At 41.6% G+C, this 19,941-nt stretch overlaps 1 protein-coding gene across 1 annotated transcript in view; it reads left to right on the plus strand.

Annotated features, from left to right (window-relative positions):
• Window positions 1-2,710: 2,710 nt before the first annotated feature.
• The window catches only part of OSBPL11 (oxysterol binding protein like 11), an 88,262-nt gene continuing 71,031 nt past the window's right edge, over window positions 2,711-19,941 (plus strand). The window contains exon 1 of the mRNA XM_064362120.1: window positions 2,711-3,646. Coding sequence (XP_064218190.1) covers window positions 3,468-3,646 — 179 coding nt within the window. The 5' untranslated portion in view covers window positions 2,711-3,467. The remainder of the gene's footprint in view (window positions 3,647-19,941) is intronic.

Below are 19,941 nucleotides of genomic sequence, written 5' to 3' on the forward strand. Positions count from 1 at the left end.
CAGATATCTTGGTTAAAGTACAAGGACTTAGAATGTACTACGTGCCTATAAGCATAGCATGTCTAACAGCTACATAGGATAGGGCTTAATAAAGAGTTATTAGCACACTTATAATTTATTTTTTAACAAGAAAGGAAACTTTAAAGAGGAACTTTTCTACTTCCCACAGTTCTGCAAAGGCAGACTGATCCCTAGGCAAAGAGGGGGTCTTTTTGGGAAAGGGCTATTATCAATTTTGTTTCAGAGTCAAACCATGAACTGAATTCCTCCCCAAAGTTTGTTTGGCCAATGTCCAGGAATGAACAAGGACAGCTTAAAGGCTAGAAGCAAGATGAAATCAGGTCTGATTTCTTTCACTGTCATAATTTCTTTCATTATAATTTTGCAAAGGCAGTGTCACTATTGCAAATCCAGTCCATTTGCAGTACTGTGGCCCCATCCCAGACACAGCTTGGATCCATTTACTTCTCTCTATCCCCACTGCCACCACTCTGGTCAAAGCCACTATCATTTCTGCCCTCATTCCCTATAATATCCTCCTAACAGTCTTCCTGCTTCCTCTTTTTCTCCCACTAAAATTAATTCTCCATGTGGCAGCTAGAGAATTTTTTTTAAATAGCTTTATTGCAATATAATTCATCCACAATAAATTCACCCATTTAAAGTATAAAAACAAGTGAGTTTTCATATACTTACAAGATTGTACAACCATTGCTATTATCTAATTTTAGAACAGTTTTATTAACCCCACCCCCAGAAAACTCCATACTCATTAGCAGTCATTTCCCATTCCTCCTTTCTTCTACCCCTAGCAACCACTCATCTACTTTCTATCTTGATAGATTTGCCTATTCTGGACATTTCACATAAATGGGGAAACATACAGTATGTGATTTTTTTGTGTCTTGCATCTTTCACTTAGAATCATGCCTTTTTTTTTCTTTTTTATATTTTTATCCTACAAGCTTTTTTCTACTTTCATATTTATTTATGTATTTATTTAAAGAGACAGGTCTTCTATGTTGCTAGCCTCAAACTCCTGGGAATAAGTGATTCTCCCACCTCAGCTTCTCAAGTAGCTGGCACTACAGGTGTGCATGACCACGTTCAGTTTTCTTTTCTTTTTTTCTTTCTTTCTTTATTTTTTTTTCTTGAGATAGAGTCTTTTTGCTCTGTAGCCCAGGCTGAAGTGGCACCATCTCGGCTTACTGCAACCTCCATCTCCCAGGTTCAAGCAATTCTCATGCCTCAGCCTCAGGAGTAGCTGGGATTACAGGAGTGTGCCACCATGCCCAGCTAATTTTTGTATTTTTAGTAGAGCCTGGTTTTCGCCTGTTGGCCAGGCTGGTCTCAAACTCCTGACCTCAGGTGATCCACCCACTTTGACCTCCCAAAGCGTTGGGATTACAGGCGTGAACCACCACAACTGGCCTAAATACCACATATACTTTGCCCATTCATCTGTTGATGGACACAGGCTGGTTCCATATTTTCGCTATTGTGGATAGTGCTGCAGTAAACACGTGAGTGCAGGTATCCCTCTAATATGCTGATTTCTTTCCCTTTGGATAGATACTCAGAAGTGGGATTGGTGGATTGTATAGAAGTTTCCTCGTTTCCTTCCTTCCTTTCCTTCTTTCTTTCCTTTCTTCCTTTGGTGAGTGCAGGTACCCCTTTGATATGCTAACTTTTTTCCCTTTGGATAGATACTCAGAAGTGGGATTCCTGGATTGTATGGTAGTTTCCTTCCTTCCTTCTTTCCTCCCTCCCTCCCCCTTTCCCCCCCTTCCCCCCTCCCTTTCTTCCTGATTGAGTCTCACTTTGTTGCCAAGGCTGGAGTACAGTGGCACTGTCTTGGCTCACTGCAACCTCTGCCTCCCAGGCTCAAGTGAGTCTCCTGTCTCAGCCTCTCACGTAGCTAGAATTACAGGCACACACCACTATGCCCGGTTAATTTTTGTGTTTTTAGTTGAGATGGGGTTTCCATATGTTGGCCAGGCTGCTCTGGAACTCCTGACCTAAAATGATCCACTCACCTCGGCTTCCCAAAGTGATGGGATTACAGGCGTGAGCCACAGCGCCTGGCCTCAAGTCATGTTATTGGAAACTAGAATTAACAATTAGGAGAGACTTTAGAAATCTAGACACGCAGTCTTGTTTTATAAATGCAAAACCAAGGCCTAAACAAGGTTTGTCTGGGGTATGGAAGGGTACCTAGGTCTGTTCTGAGATCTCTAATTTCCATGACAGCTTCTTTTTCATTTATAATATTGATTCGTTTTACTCCAATGTCATGCTTGCCCTCCGCTCCCCCCGTCTATCCCCAAATGACTAAAACGTACAGATGTTTGCTTCGTTCTCGTACTTTCTTATCTTTGTTGAGCTTTCTTCCTAAAATGCTTGAAACGGGCCCTCAAATGGAAGGCGAGGACGTGGTTAGGAAGGCCGGCAGTCACACACCAGAAAGGAACTCTCTATATGTCCGCTGGCTCCTTTGTCTCTTCCTCCTTCACCGTCAGGGTTCCTCGTTCCCCTGTGGCCCCCTCCCTAGCCCTTCCTCGCCCGTCAGCCAGTCGCCCAGTTACCAGCTCCCGGAGGCTCCGCCCCCTTCAGGGACCAGATGCCCTGACCCAAGATGGCGCCAGGCGCTTCGGCAGTTAGGGAAGTGAGCTCACGCTACTCCGGAAGGGAAGGCGGGGAAGGAGCAAGAGGGTGGCTGACCCACTGTGGGGCTGTGGGTGGGGCGGCGACCGCGGCCGTGGCATTCACGCTTGGATCTGGAGTGAGCGCGAGAGACTCACCGGCTCCCGGAAACCCGGTCGAGAGCCCCGGGCCAGGGGCATAGGAGGAACTTGCCCCGAGTGGCTCGCCTCTGGCCCTGGGAGAGGCGGCCCCGGGAGCCGGCGTCCCGCCCCCGGAGGCCTCCTTCACCGACCCTCCTCCTGGGCTGCGTGCTTCGGCCCAGGCTGTATCTTGGGGGCTGCGGCGGGAACCGCCGTGCGGGCTTGATGGGACCCACTGCCTGAGGACCGGCCGGAGGAGAAGAGGGAGCGCGGCGGGTCAGCCCCGAGGTTAGGCCGCGGGTCCCCTGTCCGTGGCGCTTCGTCCTTTTCCCAGCCGTGTTGGCTACAGAATCTGCGACCTCCCCGCGCTCCTTCTCTTTCGAGTATGTCACCTAAGTCCTCTCGCCGGATGATTTTTCCTCCTTGCTTTTGCCGGAAAGGAGAAATCCATATCTGAAGGATATCTGTCCTTGTCGCTTCCCCTGCCCTCTTAAAAGTTTAACTTCAGTGGAAATGTGTATCTTCCTTTTCTGGACCATTTGACAGTCCCACTCCAGCCGCCGTCTGATTTAGCAACCGGGATCATAATCAGATCAAATCTTTAAAAAAAAAAAAAAAGTCACCTACGAGACAACAGAATTGTTCCTTCTCGCTCAAGAAGGGCAAGTGGACTTTGGCGTTAAGATGCAGGGGGGTGAACCAGTGTCCACAATGAAAGTCTCGGAGAGCGAAGGAAAACTGGAGGGCCTGGCCACAGCGGTGACCCCGAATAACAAGAACAGCAGCTGTGGAGGTGGAATCAGCAGCAGCAGCAGTAGCAGCAGCAGCAGCCGTGGTGGCAGTGCAAAAGGCTGGCAGTACAGGTAGGTCCTTTCTCCAAAATTATTTCCTGAGGTGGAGATAGGGGTGAATATGCCGGAGGCTGCATCCCGCAATTGTTGAAAGATAAAGTTTTTTCATTGGCTTCCAGAAGCAACTGATACATCTGGTTTGGATCTGGGACCTCACCTAAAAGATTCATTTGTTCATTCAACAGGTATTTATTGAGGGCCTTTTGAGGAATACAGAAATGTATCCCCAAACTTCCTCTACAACCAGAGAGTCAATGCTTCCTCTGATTTAATTCTGTACTCACTTCTGCTTTTGCCTGTGTTGCAATTTATTTACAAGCCAGCCTTCTCTGATGGATTGCGAAGGCAGGAACTGTTTAACTCAGCTTTCTCGAGAGGAGAGGCTAGCAAATTCTGGTGCTCAAAACTTACTTACCCAGAGATTGGAGTAACTCAATCAGAAAAGATTCTTGCCCTGAGGGTATTTGTGACTTGGACAGGGTCATGTATATAGATAATTTGAATACAAGGACAAAGGTAGAGCTCCTAATGCCTCTGATAAACTAAACCTGAGCCTGGAGATGTTTCAGTTTGCTTTGCTCAGGCCACTTCAGTGCTCTGTCTTGATGAGAAATTCTACGTTTGTTAATTTTTCACTAACATGAATAAACAACTTAAGGAACAGGAAGACAGTCCTGGAGAGGCAACAAGTTTTGTTTTTGTTTTTTTAATACATAAAGTGTAGGGAGAAAGAACTATACAGAACCTTAAGAATGAATGAAATAAACCAGCACATCCCATCCTATTGGAACTAAAGGGATGAATTCTTAAGTTTTGATTTACGCCTGTGTGCCTAACTGTAGTCCTTTTAGCCCTTGTGCTTATTTGTGCTTGTGTAATTTGTGTGAAACTTGGAAGGGGTTAAAGCCAAGATTTTTGTGAGGGATATACATTTATCATGAATAATATTCATATGTATGAAATATGCATGACTGTATTAACATACAGAAGTGAAATGTAGAAGATTATAACTTTTTTTGAGACAGAGTCTGGCTCTGTCACCCAGGCTTTAGTGTGGTGGCAGGATCTCGGCTCACTGTAACTTCCACCTCCCAGATTCAAGCCATTCTTGTGTCTCAGCCTCCTGAGTAGCTGGGATTACAGGCATGTGCCACTATACCTGGCTAATTTTGTATTTTTAGTAGCGACAGGGTTTCACCATGTTGGCCAGGCTGGTCTCTAACTCCTGACCTCAAGTGATCAGCCCTTCTCTGCTTCCCAAAGTGTTGGGATTACAGGCCTGAGCCACTGTGCCTGGCCAGAAGATATTAACTTTTTATTGGTAAATGACTATAGGATAAGAAAATATATTCAGTTTCTGTGAGATGTCTAAGCTCACTTTTGGAATCAGCATGATGTTTTGTGTGTGTGTGGCTTTAGACTGATTATGTAAGATTATCGATTACTTGAGAGATATATTTTGATAGTACCTAAGAAAGCAAGATAAAGGAATTCCTAGTAATCAGTGGTCAGTCTTCTGATACTCAAGCTCTGAAACCCAGCCTCGATTAAATTGAAAAGTGAAATAGACTTCTTAGCACTGGGGAGAGTTGTCATAAAGCCATGCACTTCACTAATATACTTATATCTGGACCCCCATTATTCCTTAATCCCTTACTTGGGGCATTATTATTATTATTACTATTATTATTTTGAGACGGAGTCTCTGTTGCCTAGGCTGTAGTGCAGTGGTCAGATCTTGGCTCACTGCAACCTCCACCTCCTAGGTTCAAGCAATTCTCATGCCTCAGCCTCCTAAATAGCCGGGATTTTAGGCACTTGCCACCAAGCCTGGCTAATTTTTGTGTTTTTAGTAGAGATGAGATTTCACCATGTTGGTCAGGCTGATTTTGAATTCCTGGCCTCAAGGGATCTCTGCCCACCTTGGCTTCCCACAGTGTTGGAATTGGGGCATGAGCCACCACACCTGGCCTTTAGGGCCTTATATAATGGTTATATAATTTTTTATTTTTTAAAACTTTTTGTAGAGATATGAGGTCTCACTATATTGCTCAGGCTGGTTTTGAACTCCTGGACTCAAGCAATTCTCCCATCTCAGCCTCCCAAAGTGTTGGGATTACAGGCTTGAGCGTATGATTTTCATACTAGAATCTGTTGAAAACACAAATGAGAAAGGTTTTTAGGGGAAATGTAACAGAGGAAATGGCAACTGACAATGTAGGGCATCCAAGGAAGATTTGAAAAATTGACATGTAGACTCAGGTACATTACTTCCTAGTACAATAATCATGGTCGTAATAACCTTAAGTTGTCCAGGAAAGAACTCTCTGTTTAAGAGGCAGAGAACTGTATGATACAGTGGTGAACAGTTTAAATAAAATCCCTTAAATTAAAAAAAAAATGCTGAAGTGTCTGGACAGTTCAGTTATGTGGAACTTTTCTTAAATAATGAAGATAAATAAGGCACGATGACTGCATTTACATCCCAGCATATCTTTTTATTTTAATGTGGCTTGTCCAAGGCTAATCTTTCAATGTGGCTCTCAGTCTAATTTCTCTCGTTGTCCTCTAGGTCATAAGCAGTTTTCCCTATTGTCCTGTATTGCTTCCTCTTCCTGGTTTTTTCCCTTGAGACTCAGTCACTAGACTTGATTGATTGATTGACTGATTGATTAGTTGACTGGGACTTGCTCTTTCACCCAGGCTAGTGTGAAGTGATATGATCTTGGCTCAACTGAAACCTCTACCCCACTGGGTTCAAGCGTTACCCCTGCCTCAGCCTCCTGAGTTGCTGAGATTACAGGTGCTCACCACCATGCCTGGTTAATTTTTGTTTCTTTTGTTTTTTGTGTTTTTTTTTTAGATGGAGTCTTGCTCCGTCGCCAGGCTGGAGTGCAGTGGCACTACCTCAGCTCACTGCAATCTCTGCCTCCCAGATTCAAGCGATTCTCCTGCCCCAGCCTCCCAAGTAGCTGGGACTACAGGCACGTGCCACCACACAAGGCTAGTTTTTGTATTTTTAGTAGAGATGGGGTTTCACCATGTTGACTAGGATGGTCTCAATCTCTTGACTCTGTGATCTGCCCGCCTCAGCCTCCCACGGTGCTGGAATTACAGGCGTGAGCCACCGTGCCCGGCCCAATTTTTGTATTTTCAGTAGAGGCAAGGTTTCATCATGTTCACCAGGCTAGTCTTGAACTCCTGACCTCCGGTGATCTACCTGCCTCTGCCTCCCAAAGTGCTAGGATTACAGGTGTGAGCCACGGTGCCTGGCCTTCAGTCCCTATAGTTTAAAAACAAAACAACAACAATAACAAAAACTAAACTAATCTTTCCTTCTTGAAAGCAGTTTATACTCACTGTCTCCATTTCTTTCTCATTTATTGCCCAACTTATTTATGGCAGTTGGCCCTGTCCTCACCAAAGAATATAAGTGAAAGGTGTTTTTGGTATCTTAGTCCAACTTACTACTCTATGTAAGTATATGCTGTTAGAATTATTTTAATTTTGGCCGGGCATGGTGACTCATGTCTGTAATCCCAGCACTTTGGGAGGCCAAGGTGGGTGGATCACCTGCGGTCAGGAGTTCAAGACCAGCCTGGACAACATGGTGAAACCCCATCTCTACTAAAATTACAAATATGTTAGCTGGGCATAGTGGTGGGCGCCTAAATCCCAGCTACTTGGGAGGCTGAGGCAGGAGAATCGCTTGAACCCAGGAGGCAGAGTTTGCAATGAGCCAAGATTGCACCACTGCACTCCAGCCCGGGTGAGAGAGCGAGACTCCATCTCAAAAAAAAAAAAGTATTATTTTAAGCTCTTTTTTTTCTTTTTTTGAGACAGAGTTTCTGTCACCTGGGCTGGAGTACAGTGGCGCGATCTCATCTCACTGCAACCTCTGTCTGCCAGGTTCAAGTGATTCTCCTGCCTCAGCCTCCCAAGTAGCTGAGACTACAGGCATGCGCCATCATGTCCAGCTAATTTAAAAAAAATTTTTTTTTTTTAAATGTAGAGACAGGATGTCGCCGTGTTGGCCAGGCTGGTCTTGAATGCCTGATCTCAGGCGATCTGCCCGCCTCGGCTTCCCAAAATGCTGGGATTACAGGCATGAGCCACTACACCCAGGCTATCTTAACGTTTTTTGACGCTACTTTCTCTTGGTTTCCCTTTTACTCATTTGACTATTCCTTTCTCAGTTCCAGTGGTTAATACTTTTCTTTGAAGGCTAGTGTGATAGTCCAATGTCTTTTCTTATGCTACGTGCTTTCCATTTGTCTCATTCTCTTCCATAGCCTCAGCTAATAGGTTCTTGAGTCAGGAAACCTCTCTCTGGAACTCCACCTGCCTACCTGAACATTTCTATTAGGTATCCCATTAGTACTTTTAACTCTAATATCTACTATAATTTGCTACTGTCTCTATTTTTTAAATGGAGACTTCAGGTTATATCTTATGGAGGGGTTGAAATTTAGGGAAAACCTTGTTCAGAACCTTGGCTTTGGCTTTGCAGACTTAGGGATTTAATTAGCATAATGTTTTCAAGGTTCGTTCTGATCCAGACCCTAAGAGAGGGTTCTTGGATCTCACGCAAGAGGGAATTCAGGGAGAGTCTGAAGTGCAAAACAAAAACAAGTTTTTTAGAAAGTAAAGAGGTAGCCAGGCATGATGGCTCACTCCTGTAATCCTAGCACTTTGGGAGGCCAAGGCAGGTGGGAGGCCCAGGCAGGTGGATCACTTGAGGGCCAGGAGTTCAAGACCAGCCTGGGCAACATGGCGAAACACCATGTCTACAAAAAATACAAAAATTAGCCAGGCATGGTGGTGCAAGAGTCCCAGCTGCTTGGGAGGCTATGACACAAGAATTGCTTGGGCCACAGAGTGAGACTCTGTCTCAGCAACAAAAAAAAGTCAAGTGGTGAAAGAACAGTTACTCCATAGACAGTAGGGTGTTCCCAAAAGTAAGAGGAGGAACACATCCATCCTAGGTACAATGCTTGTATGTTTAGGATTTAAAAAGATCATGGGGAGAGAGATGTGCTTTGCTACAGTGGTTTGTGATATAGGATTAATTTTCTTAATTACTACATTTTGCAAGGATCAATATTATTATCTTTAAAGCAAAATTAGGAATGCCTTTGTTCTCAAGATATAGCGATATTAGGACACTTGCAAGTCTGAGTCTGTTTCGTAAACATTATCAATCTGTTCCCTTAATCGTAAACATCTAGAAGCTAGGAATACCTTTCCGGGAATGCAGCCTAGCAAGTCCCAGCCTCATTTTCCCAGCCCTCACTCAAGATGGAGTTGCTCTGGTTCAAATGCCCCTGACAGAAAGGTTGTAATTTTTTCACATCCTAACTATCGCTTGTTATTGTCTGACTTCTTAGTTTTAGCCATGCTAGTGGGTGTGGGTAAGTGGTGTCTCACTGTGGTTTTCATTTACATTTCTCTGATGACTAATGATGTTGAACATCTTTTCATGTAATTACTGGTCATTTGAATACCATCTATGGAGAAATGTCTATTCAGATCCTTTGCTCATTTTATTTATTTATTTATTTATTTATTTTGAGGCGGAGTCTCACTCTTTTTGCCCAGGCTGGAGTGCAATGGCATCTTCTCGGCTCACAGCAACTTCCACCTCCCAGGTTCAAACGATTCTCCTGCCTCAGCCTCCCAAAGTGCTGGGATTACAGGCATGAGTCACCGTGCCCGGCCAATATTTTTATTTTTAAATTGAGACAGGGTCTCACTATGTTGACATAAATTCCTGACTCTGGCAATCTTCCCACCTTGGCCTCCCAAAATTGTCGGAATGTTTAAGTTTCTTATCTAGCCAATCTTCAGAGATATGGGGTATTGGAAATATAGAAATTGTCTTTATGGTATCCAGAATGTTTTCACTTCTGTTACTGCATTTAATCCTCACAACTCTGGAGGAAGGTAGGGCATTATTATCCCTATTTTGCAGTTGAAGAAAACAAAAGTCTCAATGACAGTATAGACTTAGACAATATATTATATGTAGTTATATATTGCATGTAGCCAAGGTTACGTAGCAAGTGGAAGAACTTTATTTCTACATATTTACATAGAGATATTAAAAGTAGATAAACTCTCTAAAAGGAATGAATAATTACTGATAATAACTAATTTGGTACATGGTTGGTTTTATGGTTTACTGGTGTTCTAACTTATGTAACAAATATTTTTGAGGCTCTGCTATGTTTGAAGTACTGTTAGTTAATGTCAAATTAATGTGCACACGCAAAACAATGTAAGTAGGAATTCTAAGGCTTATTTTGGGAGGATCTTCAAAATAATCAAGAAAAGGAAGGACATCAGTGAGATTTGCAAAATAATCTCAGGATGGCCTTTTAAAAAAAAAAAAAATTTTAAATCAGAGTCTTGCTCTCTTGCCCAGGTTGGAATGAGGTGGCAAATCTTAGCTCCCTACAACCTCTGCCTCCTAGATTTAAGTTCAAGTGATTCTCCTGCCTCAGCTTCCTGAGTAGCTAGGATCACAGGCATGTGTCACCACACCGGGCTAATTTTTGTATTTCTAGTAGAGAAGGGGTTTCACTATGTTGGCCAGGCTGGTCTCAAATTCCTGACCTTAAGTGTTCTGCCTGCCTTGGCCTCCCAAATTGCTGAGATTACAGGCATGAGCCACCACACCCAGCCCTTTTGAAAAATTAAATTTAAGAACTTATTAGATTAGCCTTAAATTTTTTGTTTTCAGAGTAATTTATATTCATATGATGTGAGCTTTCTTTACCATTTATAGACAAATTTCCCAATTCTGGATCTTCCCATTTTCATAGTGAATATTCACAGTTTATAAAATGTGCATATTTTCATTATTTTTATATTCTTCATGTCAGCATGTAGAGAAATTCACAAATCTGCAAATATGCCACCTGCTTATTAAAATGGGCAGAAGGGAACTATTCAAAAGAGGAACTGAAAGACAAACCAGGGTGTTTGATGGACCTCCTCACTAGCTAACCATATTAACAGATAAATCTGTCTTCCTCATTAGCAAATAGTTATGCTTTTCAATAAATGTGTAAGAGTCTGCAAATGTATAGTATAGAAATAATTTTTGTGGTCAGACCACAATAATTTTGTGGTTTCTCCCACTGTCAATACTATTATAAGGAAAAGTGCCTGTTTGCAAATGGGAAAAGGAGAGTGGCCTAAAGATAAATAAATGTTTACAATTTTAGAGGTTTTACCTCTTCTTTTGAATTGATTTGAAGAAAAAGTCATAAATATTTTTTCTTTTTCTGCAGGGGTTAAAGGAAAATTGATATATATATTTCTGTACTCTAGTTTTTGTTTTCTGTATCTGAAATCCACTATAGGTGCTGGTAATTACAAGAGAAAGATGTTTGTAGGCATGTAACTGAAAACTATAAAATATTGTTCCAAAATCTAACGAAGTATACCAAGCCTTGAGGAGCAAGATGTGGTTTATTATAGTATGCCCTGATTTCTTCATTTCCTTACATTTTTGCACTACATATCTAAAAACAGCTTATTTGAGTTCATGTTTTCCATAGAAGTTCTGCTATTTCAGAACTAATCAAATAGATTAAGGTTGGAATATGCCAGTTAGTCTTTTTACTCCTTTTTGGATAAATCACATAATTTAGATCCTGGAGGAAATTATCTATCAGGCTAAAATTCTTATGATTTTGCTTTTGAATTACATGAATTGTCAGCCTTGACCAAGTAGTTATTGAGGAATTACCAGCTACCTCAATCTGAGTTAAGCTTTACATTGTACAAAATCATTTTTTAAAAGTTTTTTTTTTTTTTTTTTTTAATTTAAAAATAGAGATCGGAATCTCACCATGTTGACCAGGCTGGTCTCGAACTCCTGACCTCTGGTGATCCACCTTCCTCGGCCTCCCAAAGTGTCGGGATTACAGGCATGAGCCACCTCGCCTGGCCAGGTGGTATTTTGTTTTTATGCTACAGAGTTGTCTGAAAGATAGTTATAGAGATTCTTTAAACTCTAAACTTCGTGAGTATAGGGACTTAATGTGAATTTGTGCAATGATGGTCTTAAAAGACGGTATTATTTTTCTTTGTTCATAGTCTTTAGACACTAGTTCATTGAAGGATATATTTGAAAATTATATTGGCTTGTAGATTACTATTATCTTCTCTTTCTACTATTACCTTGTCTGGTATAGGTATGCTTGCGTGCGTGCGCGTGTGTGTGTGTGTGTGTGTGTGTGTGTGTGTGTATTTTCAGCTCTTTAAAAAAAAAAAGTGATTGGAGATCCAAGATGGCCGCTTAGGAGGAACTCGGGAATGCAGCTCCGAGAGAAAGCACAGAGGGTGAGTGGACGCCGTATTTCCAGACTGATTTTTACTGCCCACAGAACAGGAGATTCACACGCAGAGAAGCCACACGGGTCGCCAGCGCCGCTGGCGCCGCTGGCTTGAACGGCGCAGCCGCTGGGCCGGCACCCTGAGGCAACGGCTCACTGTATAAAGTGAGAGAGTCTGAGTCCCCTATAAGCCAGCAAGGGGAGCTGAAACGGGGAGCCAGGCCAGCGCCACGAATCTCAGAGCCGCGGCTTTAGCCAACGCAGCGGCTCCAGAGGCAGATCGGATGAGACGGTGTCCCCTCTTACCCAGCAAGAAGACCTGAAACACAACTGAAACCGGGACGGTCCAGCTCTGTGGAGGAGGGGCGTTCTCCATAGGCACCCTGCTGTTCTGTACCAAGGCAATCCGCCACTACAGAGACTCCGTCACTACAGGGGCGGGCCAACATAGCGGAAGCAGTTCTAACTACACCCAGAAGTTCACACGGAAGCTGGGTGGAGCCCACAGCAGCTTAGCGAAGCCTCTGCAACCTGAGTGTGACTAGGCTGCCACCTTGTGGGCAGGGAAAACAGCAACCGCACAGGGGAACATCAGAAAACAGTAACTCCCTGGGACAGAACACCTCGGGGGAAGAGCAGGGGGTTTATGAGTTCTGCCACAGCAGACTTAAAATTACCAAAATCAGAAAGACAACAACTACAAAGTCAGCAGGTGGAAAAATCCACAAAGATGGGAAGAAACCAGCGCAAAAAGGATGAAAACACCCAAAACCAGAACACTTCTCCTCCTACAAGGGATCACAACTCCCCACCAGCAAGGGAACAAGACTGGACGGAGAATGAGTGTGATGAAATGACAGAATCAGCTTTCAGAAAGTGGATAATAAGAAACTTCCGTGAGCTAAAAGAACATGTTCTAACCCAATGCAAAGAAACTAAGAACCTTGAAAAAAGACTTGACGAAATGCTAACAAGAATGGACAACTTAGAGAGGAATATGAGCGAATTGATGGAGCTGAAAAACACAACACGAGAACTTCGTGAAGCATGCACAAGTTTCAACAGCCTAATTGACCAAGCAGAAGAAAGGATATCAGAGGTCGAAGATCAACTCAATGAAATAAAACGAGAAGGCAAGATTAGAGAAAACAGGGTAAAAAGGAATGAACAAAGTCAACAAGAAATATGGGACTATGTGAAAAGACCTAATCTACGTTTGATAGGTGTACCTGAATGTGACGAAGAGAATGCATCCAAGCTGGAAAATACTCTTCAGGATATTATCCAGGAAAACTTCCCCAACCTAACAAGGCAGGCCGAGATTCAAGTCCAGGAAATACAGAGAACACCACAAAGATACTCCTCTAGAAGAGCAACCCCAAGACACATAATCATCAGATTCACCAGGGTTGAAATGAAGGAGAAAATACTAAGGGCAGCCAGAGAGAAAGGTCGGGTTACCCACAAAGGGAAGCCCATCAGACTCACTGCAGATCTCTCAGCAGAAACCCTACAGGCCAGAAGAGAGTGGGGGCCGATATTCAACATCCTTAAGGAAAAGAACTTTCAACCCAGAATTTCGTATCCAGCCAAACTAAGCTTCATAAGTGAAGGAAAAATAAAATCCTTTGTGAACAAGCAAGAACTCAGAGAGTTCATCACCACCAGACCAGCTCTACAAGAGCTCCTGAAGGAGGCACTACACATAGAAAAGAACAACCAGTACCAGCCACTCCAAAAACACACGAAAAGGTAAAGAGCATCAACACAATGAAGAATCTGCATCACCCAAAGGGCAAAACAGCCACCTAGCACCAAAATGACAGGATCGAATTCACACATAACAATATTAACCCTAAATGTAAACGGACTAAATGCCCCAATCAAAAGACACAGACTGGCAAATTGGATAAAAAGCCAAAACCCATCAGTGTGCTGTATCCAGGAAACCCATCTCGCATGCAAGGATACACAAAGGCTCAAAATAAAGGGATGGAGGAAGATTTACCAAGCAAATGGAGAGCAAAAAAAAGCAGGAGTTGCAATTCTCATCTCTGATAAAATAGACTTTAAAGCAACAAAGATCAAAAGAGACAAAGAAGGACATTACATAATGGTAAAAGGATCAATGCAGCAAGAAGAGCTAACGATCCTAAATATATATGCACCTAATACAGGAGCACCCAGATACATAAGGCAAGTTCTTAAAGACTTACAAAGAGACTTAGACTCCCACACAATAATAGTGGGAGACTTCAACACACCACTGTCAATATTAGACAGATCAACGAGACAGAAAATTAACAAGGATATCCAGGACTTGAACTCAGACCTGGAACAAGCAAACCTAATAGACATTTACAGAACTCTCCACCCCAAATCCACAGAATATACATTCTTCTCAGCACCACATCACACCTACTCTAAAATTGACCACATAATTGGAAGTAAATCACTCCTCAGCAAATGCAAAAGAACGGAAACCATAACAAACAGTCTCTCAGACCACAGTGCAATCAAGTTAGAACTCAGAATTCAGAAACCAACCCAGAACCGCACAGCCTCATGGAAAATGAACAACTTTCTCCTGAATGTTGACTGGATAAACAATGAAATGAAGGCAGAAATAAAGACGTTCTTCGAAACCAACGAGAATGAAGACACCACATACCAGAATCTCTGGGACACATTTAAAGCAGTCTCTAGAGGAAAATATATAGCAATAAGTGCCCACATGAGAAGAAAGGAGAGATCTAAAATTGACACCCTATCGTCAAAATTGAAAGAGCTAGAGGAGCAAGATCAAAAAAACTCAAAACCTAGCAGAAGACAAGAAATAACTAAGATCAAAGCAGAATTGAAGGAGATAGAGACACGAAAAACCCTTCAAAAAATCAATAAATCCAGGAGCTGGTTTTTTGAAAAGATCAACAAAATAGACAGACCACTAGCCAGACTAATAAAAAAGAAAAGAGAGAATAACCAAATAGATGCAATAAAAAATGACAAAGGCGATATCACCACAGATTCCACAGAAATTCAAACCATCATCAGAGATTATTACAAACAACTCTATGCACATAAATTAGAAAACCTGGAGGAAATGGATAAATTCCTGGACAGCTGCCTCCTGCCAAGCCTAAACCAGGAAGAAGTCGAAACCCTGAATAGACCAATAACAAGGTCTGAAGTCGAGGCAGCAATTAAGAGCCTACCACCCAAAAAAAGCCCAGGCCCAGATGGGTTCACAGCCGAATTCTACCAGACATACAAAGAGGAACTGATACCATTCCTACTGAAACTATTCCAAATAATCCAAAAAGAGGGAATCCTTCCCAAATCATTTTATGAGACCAACATCATCCTAATACCAAAACCTGGCAGAGACTCAACAAGAAAAGAAAACTACAGGCCAATATCCATGATGAACATAGATGCAAAAATCTTCAATAAAATAATGGCAAGCCGATTACAACAGCACATCAAAAAGCTTATCCACCATGATCAAGTAGGATTTATCCCGGGGATGCAAGGCTGGTTCAATATACGCAAGTCTATAAATGTAATTCACCACATAAACAGAACCAAAGACAAAAACCACATGATTATCTCAATTGATGCAGAGAAGGCCTTCGACAAAATTCAACAGCCCTTTATGCTAAAAACCCTCAATAAACTAGGTATCGATGGAACGTATCTCAAAATAATAAAAGCTATTTACGACAAACCGACAGCCAATATCATACTGAACGGGCAAAAACTGGAAGCATTCCCTTTGAAATCTGGCACTAGACAAGGATGCCCTCTCTCACCACTCCTATTCAATATAGTACTGGAAGTTCTAGCCAGAGCAATCAGGCAAGAAAAAGAAATAAAGGGTATTCAATTAGGAAAGGAGGAAGTCAAATTGTCTCTATTTGCAGACGACATGATTGTATATCTAGAAGACCCCCTCATCTCAGCCCAAAAGCTCCTGAAACTGATAAGCAACTTCAGCAAAGTCTCAGGATACAAAATCAATGTGCAAAAATCACAAGCGTTCCTATACACCAATAACAGACTTAAAGAGAGCCAAATCAAGAACGAACTGCCATTCACAATCGCTACAAAGAGAATAAAATACCTAGGAATACAACTAACAAGGAATGTAAAGGACCTCTTCAAGGAGAACTACAAATCACTGCTCAACAAAATAAGAGAGGACACAAACAGATGGAGAAACATTCCATGTTCATGGTTAGGAAGAATTAATATCGTGAAAATGGCCATACTGCCCAAAGTAATATACAGATTCAATGCTATCCCCATCAAGCTACCAATGACCTTCTTCACAGAACTGGAAAAAACCACCTTAAACTTCATATGGAACCAAAAGAGAGCCCGCATAGCCAAGTCAATTCTAAGCAAAAAGAACAAAGCAGGAGGCATCACACTACCAGACATCAAACTCTACTACAAGGCTACAGTAATCAAAACAGCATGGTACTGGTACCAAAACAGAGATATAGACCAATGGAACAGAACAGAGGCATCGGAGGCAACACAACATATCTACAACCACCTGATCTTTGACAAACCTGATAAAAACAAGCAATGGGGAAAGGATTCCCTGTTCAATAAGTGGTGTTGGGAAAACTGGCTAGCCATATGCAGAAAGCAGAAAATGGACCCCTTCCTGACACCTTACACTAAAATTGACTCCAGATGGATTAAAGACTTAAACATAAGACCTAACACCATAAAAACACTAGAAGGAAACCTAGTCAAAACCATTCAGGACATAGGCGTAGGCAAGGACTTCATGACCAAAACACCAAAAGCATTGGCAACAAAAGCCAAAATAGACAAATGGGACCTAATCAAACTCCACAGCTTCTGCACAGCAAAAGAAACAGTCAATAGAGTGAATCGGCAACCAACAGAATGGGAAAAAATTTTTGCAGCCTACCCATCTGACAAAGGGCTGATATCCAGAATTTACAACGAGCTAAAAAAGATTTACAAGAAAAAAACAAACAAGCCCATTCAAAAGTGGGCGAAGGACATGAACAGATACTTTACAAAAGAAGACATACATGAGGCCAACAAGCATATGAAAAAAAGCTCATCATCACTGGCCATTAGAGAAATGCAAATCAAAACTACATTGAGATACCATCTCACACCAGTTAGAATGGCAATCATTAAAAAATCTGGAGACAACAGATGCTGGAGAGGATGTGGAGAAATAGGAACACTTTTACACTGTTGGTGGGAGTGTAAATTAGTTCAACCATTGTGGAAAACGGTGTGGCGATTCCTCAAGGACCTAGAAATAGAAATTCCATTTGACCCAGCAATCCCATTACTGGGCATATATCCAAAGGATTATAAATCGTTCTACTATAAGGACACATGCACACGAATGTTCATTGCAGCACAGTTTACAATAGCAAAGACCTGGAACCAACCCAAATGCCCATCGATGATAGACTGGACAGGAAAAATGTGGCACATATACACCATGGAATATTATGCAGCCATTAAAAACGAGGAGTTCGCGTCCTTTGTAGGGACATGGATGAACCTGGAAAACATCATTCTCAGCAAACTGACACAAGAACACAAAATCAAACACCACATGTTCTCACTCATAGGCGGGTGTTGAACAAGGAGAACACATGGACACAGGGAGGGGAGCACTATACATGGGGGTCTGTTGTGGGGGAGTGGGGGGGACAGCGGGGGGGTGGGGAATTGGGGAGGGATAGCATGGGGAGAAATGCCAGATATGGGTGAAGGGGAGGAAGGCAGCAAATCACACTGCCATGTATGCACCTAAGCAACAACCTTGCATGTTTTTCACATGTACCCCAAAACCTAAAATGCAATTAAAAAAAAAAAAAAAAAAAAAAAAAAAAAGTATTTTATTTGTTTATTTTGAGACCAGGTTATGAGACTGGGTAATTTTTAAATTTTTGTTGGAGATGGGGTTTCACCGTGTTGCCAAGGCTGGTCTCAAAACTCCTGGGTTCAAGCGATCCACCCACCTCTGCCTCCCAAAGTGCTGGGATTACAGATGCGAGCCACCAAGTTGATTCTGAAAATATTACTGATATAAATTATACTCTTTGGAGGAAAGAGAACATCTTTGTATTCTTCCCTAGCTAAGCACAATTCCTGTGCTTATCGTTTAATGAAGTGATTTGTGTCCAGACTTCTTCAGTAATTAATATTTATGAGTATTTTAAGAAAAGCTTAAATGTTTGGATTTGTTGAGAGAGAGAAGGAACAATCAAGAGAGCTTTCTTGGTGTCTCTTCTAACACTAATCTCATATCATGAGGACCCGACTCTTATGACCTCATCTGAACTTAATTATCTACCAAAGGCCCTATCTCCAAATGCCATGAGAGTTCGAACTTCAACATAAGAATTTTGGGAGGATAAATTTAGTTCATTCTGCCTTTAATAAATTCTCTGTTGATGAACATTTAATTTGTTCCCACATTTTGCTATTACAAATTATGCTGCAGTTAATAACCTTTGTACATGTGTCATCTTGCAAGCTTATGAATATAACTGAGGGGAAAAATACCTAGAAGAGGAATTGCTGAGTCAATTTATAATCTTGACATTTATTGTCTGATTTCTCTTGATTGGGGTATATGATGCCATGAGTGCCTATTTCCCAATAGCCTTATCAGTGTAATTTGTTAACAGTTTTTATAACTTTCAAATTGATACAAATTTAAAAGTTTGATAGGTTAAAAAATGCTATTTTCATGTAGTTTTAATTTCTCATTATGAGTGAAATTTTAACGTAAGATTTTGAGTGGGATTTTATCCTGTTTTGCTGTCATGGTACGTAGTGATTCCATTTAAATCAGCAGTTAGGGCTGGGCACGATGGCTCACAGCATTTTGGTGGTTGCTGGGATGGCGAAATCCCAGCATTTTGGGAGGCTGAGGCTGGCAGATCACTTGAGGCCAGGAGTTTGAGACCAGCTTTGCCAACATGGTGAAACTGTATCTCTACTAAAAAGACAACAATTAGCTAGGCATATTGGCACATGTCTCTAATTCCACCTACTCAGGTGGCTGAGGTAGAGGATGGCTTGAGCCTGGGAGGTTGTAATGAGCCGAGATTCCACCACTACATTCTAGCCTGAGTGACAGGGCAAGACTCTGTCTCAAAAAAAAAAAAATCAGCAATTAGAAAGATTCTATACTAAATATAGGACTTACATACCTTTTGAATATTTTTTTAATTGTTAGATTCTTGGTAACTCAGATGTGGTTTCATTTTAGAGTACACATTGTTTATTTTAAAGTAATATTTTAAAATTTTCAGATGGTTTTATAGCTCTTCAAGATATGGAATTATTTGATTATATGAATATTTGTATTTGTAATTGGGAGGTGCTCAATTTCAATAGGGAGTTTCAGTAGTCAGTGGGAGTTTGAAGGTATAGATTTTGATAGCTAAAATTATGATGAACACTATTATAAGGAATCCAACTCAGGAAGCTGACACAGGAGGATTGCTTGAACCCAGGAGTTCAAGTACAGCCTGGGTAAGATAGCAAGACCTTGTCTCTTAAATGAAACCTTTTTCTTTTCTGTGTCTTTTTTTTCAATAGTATTTCAATAATATTGGTAGGTATTTTAGGAGAAAACCTGAATGTTTGAAGTTGTTGTTACTTAGATCATAAAGATGAAATTTTTGAAAGAAGACTTGACTCAGGTAATAAATGAATGAAAGTGAACATTACCTGGTGCTTCTTGTATGCCATTCACCTGCTTTTTTCTGTTTAATAAGGAGAAAGGGAAATGCTTTTCTGCTTTTTCTTATTACTTTCAATTTAGAAAGATTAAGTCTAAAGGGAGAATACATTCTTTGTTCCTAGTTCATGGATTATGCTATTATGGACAAATACTGTGTTATTATAAGTATATTTTGGAACTAGGCATTGTTTGAATCC

The sequence above is a fragment of the Aotus nancymaae genome, unplaced genomic scaffold (genome assembly GCF_030222135.1).
Source record: "Aotus nancymaae isolate 86718 unplaced genomic scaffold, 86718_ANA_hifiasm-v0.15.2.pri h1tg000046l, whole genome shotgun sequence".
NCBI classification, from domain to species: Eukaryota; Metazoa; Chordata; class Mammalia; order Primates; family Aotidae; genus Aotus; species Aotus nancymaae.